Source organism: Coffea arabica, chromosome 4e (genome assembly GCF_036785885.1).
Source record: "Coffea arabica cultivar ET-39 chromosome 4e, Coffea Arabica ET-39 HiFi, whole genome shotgun sequence".
NCBI classification, from domain to species: Eukaryota; Viridiplantae; Streptophyta; class Magnoliopsida; order Gentianales; family Rubiaceae; genus Coffea; species Coffea arabica.
In genome coordinates, this window is record NC_092317.1 from 32136318 (window position 1) to 32142515 (window position 6198).

Genomic DNA, 6198 nt, shown 5'->3' on the forward strand with positions numbered 1-6198 from the left:
TTCGGCCAATAAGGTTAAGTTTCGGATACTGTGTAAAATTTATCGGGTGTTAAGAGATAAGTAGAGTGTGTGAAATGATTGATGTGAGAGAGAAAAAGAAGTGATAAGATTGCATTAATGGAGTGACAAGTGTCACACCACCATTGGTTGGACTTTGTTGGCAACTATTCACTATTTTGACTTTTGACCAAAAATTGGTTAAATATCTCAAAAATGCACAAAAAATTACCATTTCTTACCTCTTGTTGGCCGAACCTCTTGTGCAAGGAAGGAAGAAGAAACTCTTCAAGTTCTGGCTACTACTTGGTGCAAATCACCCAAAAACATTTGCTTACATCCATTTCTACTCCATAAAACTCTTTCTAGTTGGTGATAGAGGTTGTTTGGTGAAGTTTTCTTGAAGAGCTAGGGTGGTCTACAACTCCTCTTCTCTTATTTCTTAGGTAAGTGATGATTAAACATTCTACTACACTTATTGATGCTTATATGGTGCTTAATGGGACCTAAAGTGATGGATTATGTGACTTGTTTCTTGATTTGAAGTGTTTTGGTGAAGTTTTCAATTTTATGATGAATTTTCTGGTTTCATATGATCTTGATGTTGTGGTTGTTTTTGATGGTTGGTAATAAGGGGCTTTAGCTCTAGTAGGTGCATATGATAGGAAATTGCAATCAATTTTGAATTTGGAAGAATTTCTGGAAAATTAGGGTTCTTGGTTGAACATTCTGTCCGAAATTTTAGGTCATAGATAGAGGCCGAATTGGACTTTGCTCAAAACATGAAAGTTGTAGGTATTGATGATTTTGAAGTGTCTGAAAAATTTCAGGGCATTTGGAGTAGTGTAGAGTGAGTTATGCCGTTTTTACTGTTGCTGTTCTGGGTGAACAGAATGTACGAACTGCGATAGTAATTGTGTATTTTGACTGGCATTGGTTTGTATTTTGAAGTTGGTGTCTTCTGATGAAATGTAGCTGGATGTCTTAGCTAGCTTATGCCTTTGGAATTTCGGCATTTGGACTTGTATAGACTGAGTTGTGTTCATTACAGTTTTGTGTGTTTTGCAAACCTGTTTTGGTAACTCTGGTTTAGTATTTGGCACATTTGACCTAGTTGTGCTAGGATTTGGACTGAGAGGCCTTCTACATTGTTGTAGCCCTGTCTTTTAGCTTCGAGATGGTGGGTCTTACGCCCTCATCCGATAAGCGTAGCGCATTTTGTGCCATTACCGCATACGGAGGCCAAACCTATTTTTGTTGATTGATCAAATGAGTTATATTTTTTGATTTTCTGGTTTGCTATTATGCTTATATATGTATATGAAACCCTATTGGGGTTGTGATTGGCATGGCTTTATGATTCGTTATCGAGTCTCATTGTACTTGTTTGCATGTTTTAAGGCTTACTCTTATTCCGGTCATTTCCTAGCTAACTTTTGTACTTGTATTGCTTTGAGCCTAGTGAACGGATTTTGGGAAATGAGATGACTTTTGTGTGAGGTTTTGGGACTGATTTGAGGAAATCATGAAGCCTTAATGGCTGGAAAAGTAACAAATTTAGGGGAAATGCTGTCCGATTTTCTAGGCCGTTTGGTTCTTTAAGTTGGATTTGCCTTTTGATGGAAATGAAGGGCTTTTGGGTTGTTGACCCTAGGTCTTCATGTTATCTTTTGTTTCCAAGAAAATCATGTTTTTGCACCCTTGCATTAGTATTTTTGGGCAAGGCGTACGACGTGTAGTCGAGCCTCACTTGTGCATTCCGTTTACTCGATTTTGGATATGAAACCTTCAATTGGTTTATTTTGATTATTTTAGGGTTTCTTGGCGATTAAGGCCAATCTGAAGTAAAAACTTTTGAAGTTGAGCCGGTGAGTGTACCACTCCCCTCCATTGCTGTTTAACTTGATTTCTGCTCTGCAATCTGTTTAACTTGATTTCTGCTCTGCAATCTGTTTATTTGTTCGAGACGAGGGTGTACTTTATCACACTCGTTCTCTAGTCTGTTCATATGCCAATTTACTATGCAAAATTTGAATCTGTTATCTGTGTCTGCATCTGTTCGGATTTCTATGACCTATGAGCTCAATCCTGTGGCTAAGTTATTCGAGTCGGGCCGGCAAGGGCCTGGACGATTAGATAACGAACCACGGTAGTCTGTTCGGGGATTTTGGGTATTGAGACCCTTGATTCCGGGTATACTCGAGTATTACCATTTTGTTCGTTTGAGGTGAGCGGGCCCGGTAAAGGGGTGTTTGGTGGACGGAATTCGGTGATAAGAGGGGTCTACGGACGCGTTGGTTCTATATACGTTGACGGAGAGTCAACCGGTTTGGATCAAGTATTGCGCTGGAAATTTGGCTCCTGAGAGCCACCCGTATCCTTCTGATTTGAATCATTGGTTCCTTTGCTTTACATCTGACATGTGTATCTGATTTGTTAAATGTGAAATGCCATGATTTTAATGCTATCTGTTTGGTACCTCATTGAGCGCAAGCTCACCCCTTTCCGTTCCTTTTGTTTTCCTTACAGGAAAATAAACCCTTTTGGTCTGGATTTGACAAATGGCTACCAAATTGAGCTAGTTGAACATATCTTTTGTATAGCTCATGTATTAAAACCCTAAGTGTACTTTTGGGGCGTTTTCTCTTTTGATTCGGCAAACCGTGTGTATATATTAACTTTTGAAAACTTTTGTATGTCATTTTGATTTGTAAACGCTAAAGTTCAGATGTGAATGTTTGTTGGCTATTTCGGTTGGGTTCTGACGGGTCGGTCACTATTCATGGCCGACTTCGGATTTCATTTTTTTAAATTTTGGGTTATTTTACCATTTTGACCTGTTTACGCTCGTTTGTAAGTTCCGGATCGCAATAGATAGCTCTAATCTGATCCGTAGTCCTGGCGAGAGCTGGGCAGGCAGTCCACTAACCCCTTTGGTTCGCCTTAGGGGAAAGTGGGGCTGTTACAAGATTAGAGTAGTATAATTATTGGAGTCTATAATTGGGAAGGGTGGTTCCCCATTTCGATCTTTTTCTTTCAATAAAATTTGGGGCGCTTGTCCTCTTTTGAAAAAAAAAAAAGTTTAAATTTAACTTGTATTGAGTCCTGGCGAGAGTTAGGCAGGCATTCTGCGGATACCCTTGGATTTGCCCTAGGGAGAAGTGGGGGCGTCACACATTTTGTATATGAGAAAAGATTAGGTTAACTCTTTAATTGATCACATATTCATTGTGCTAATCTTAGTTTTGTTCATCAACTTAAAAAAATGTCATGTAATTAAAAATAATTTTCTTTTGATATAGCACAAGAGTTTGTGCTTGACTAATGTAATATTTGCATTCTGTTATTGCAAACTATTTCTTTATTTTTTTAGAAAAATTATCTAACATTTTTTTACCAAAATAATGTAGGTATCAAACACACAAAGTATAACAGTTGCTATAGCCCTTCGTAAAATAAAAAAGAACGCATAGTTTTTTAAATTTTATTCATTTTAACTTCACCTTTGATCTACGTATTAAAATTTTGATTTACCTTTTATACTGCGTAGAAAAAACCAACAAATAGGATTTTAAGTTGGGATTTGAAGAAAAGTTAAGCGATACTATTTTTTTATAGCAACAAGTAGGAAAAGAATTGTATAAATTAGAAAATTTTAATTGGTATTAAATAAGGTTAAAAAGTTGACAACAAAATGCAGTCTAATTGGTCAGATACTTCTCCTAAAGAATACACATGGCAATCAACTAAGTACAAACTAAAAAGTCAATTATTTGGCAATTATACACTGTAAGGATGCAGCACAAGTTTCAGGTAAACCAAATTGTGAAAACATAAGGAGTGCAGTAAGTAATGAGCTGTTGTTGCTGTTGTCATTATTATTACTATTGCTATTATTGTTATTTTTATTATTAAACAAAAACAATGAAACGGAAAATTGAGGGAAGCAGTAATTTCACCTGGAGAGAGTTATTGAAATACCAAAATGTTATGTCCAGTTGCCTATTGACATCTTGGAGTTCCTGCGTCATTCCGGTGGATCTCGACTGGTAACGGTTGGGATGAGAAAGAAGATGATTGTAGCTCAATGGTGGAATCATTTGATTATTTGTCAGAGACCAGTCTTCACTCATAAAAATGTCTTCCCACTCTTCACTGGTTGTTTTGGAACGTAAGAGACAGGCAACTGTTTTCACAGCCAAAGGCAGCCCTCCACACTTTTTCACAATTTGCTTACCTATTTCTTCAAATTCCAAGGCTTGACTGCCATCTCTATTCTCAAAGGCATGCTTCACAAATAAGGACCAACAATCATCCTCTGATATTAAATTCATATGATGAATTGACTTCTCTCCCCATCATCCTTGCAACGTACAGATTCCTTGTTGTAAGAATGATTCTACTGCCCCTTAATCCACCTTCGAAAGCAATCCGTAAATTACCCCATTGATTGTAGTCACTAATCCAAACATCATCTAGAACAAGAAGAAACTTTTTACCGGTAAGACCAACTTTTAACTTCACCTGGAGGGAATTTAAATTCTCATGGGAGTCGGAAAATGAAATGTTGAGTTCCCTAAGGAGTTCCTTTGTTATCCTAGTAGGATCATATTCTTCTGATACGTAAACCCATGCCATGGTAGAAAAATGGTTCTTCACCCTCTGGTCATTGTAAACCAATTGAGCCAAGGTGGTTTTGCCAATTCCACCTAGTCCAAATATGGGAATCACAGCGATGCGATCCCCATTTGCATCCTCAGATAGCAACATTTGTATTATCTTCTCTCTGTCATTATCTCTCCCATAAATAGCAGTCTTATCAACCAAAGAAGTTGTTGGTATTGGTAGTTGACATGATTGTCTCTTCGACTCCCCAACTTGAAGACCCAAGGGATTAATTTGTTTTACAAATGCTTCCAGTCTAACTGCTATTCTCTCTATCTGGGGAATAATCATTTTAAGGAACTTACTACTCAGAGATGGAATGTAATCGGAAGCACTTTCCCAGTTGCTGCTTGAGCTTTGGCACACATTTTCCTCCTTAACTCGTAGAGCTTCCGAATTGATCTCATTGAGTAAGCCATCTGCTTCGTAAACAGTATCACGAAGCTCTTCAAGCCATTGCTTGACAGATGGGTCCCTTGTTTGCTTGATATCTGCATCATCAAGTAGTGCTGCAGCTACCACTAATTTCATCTTGAGTTTTTTGAAGAGTTCAACATCTGCTTGGTAGACAGTGTCACGAAAGAAATTCAGAAACTCTGCTTTAGGCATACTATCATATACCACTGGAAGGAAAGTGGGAATAACAGAAGCTATATCTCCGGATGAAAAATACACAACTTAGAATAACTTGCACGTCAACACTAGAGAGAGAGAGAGAGAGAGAGACAAAGAAAGGGAAAGCGAGAGCCCTGGAATGATTGAAAAGAAGATGAACCTTGTTGCTTCCAATGGGATACCTTTATGGTAGGAACCTGCCTATGGTAGGAAGGCCGGCAGAGAGCGACACGTGTTGGGGTTCATACAGTACAAACGGAGACGTTAAATTATTGTAGAGCGCGCGGAGAGGAAATATACGAGAACCGTCTGCAGATGCAACCAAAAAGCACACTGACTTCCGTATGATCTCATAGGTTAGGCCAAGAAGTGTTATTGCAGATTAAAACCAGAGGCATTTATGTATTTGCAAATATACCCATTTCCAATGGAAAAATGCTGCAAATGCCTTGGACAAAAAATGTGCGCAAAGAAGGTACCGAAATTTTAAGAAATAATAAATGATTATCGCACACGCGTGGGGGATAATAATTTGGAAGAAGGAAAAGTGGAGGTAAACGAAAGGATTCAAGCCTTCATTATATTTATATACATATATAAATTTAGTACCAAGTGTTGAGCTTAAGCATGTGGGAAAATGGAGTAGTAACTATTGTTATGGTAAAAAAACAGTTTTTGACATGATATAATAGGTTATAATAATTTTAGCAACCATTTGATTACCTGTTGGACTTATCCACTTGAATAGGATTATGCGTAAAAATAAGGAAGTAAGTTTGTCATCTAAAATAGTAAGTTAACGTAATAAACTAGTAACTTTTACAGCCCAAAAGGTGAATTGAAAGTATTATGAAACATACTTTTTAAAGAGATAAATTACAATTTTTATCCTCAATATACTTTTGAGGGAGTAAGTTTATT

General features: G+C 37.5%; 1 protein-coding gene across 1 annotated transcript; it reads right to left on the reverse strand.

Moving 5' to 3' along the window:
• Window positions 1-4308: 4308 nt before the first annotated feature.
• On the reverse strand, window positions 4309-5271 carry LOC113740926 (putative disease resistance RPP13-like protein 1). Its single transcript, XM_072046589.1, has one exon. It carries the CDS (start codon window positions 5269-5271, stop codon window positions 4309-4311), a length of 963 nt encoding a protein of 320 aa, XP_071902690.1.
• Window positions 5272-6198: the final 927 nt, after the last annotated feature.

What these genes read in the sequence shown, in the direction of transcription:
- LOC113740926 (XM_072046589.1), bottom strand. Translation starts at nt 5,271, where the DNA reads ATGCCTAAAGCAGAGTTTCTGAATTTCTTTCGTGACACTGTCTACCAA.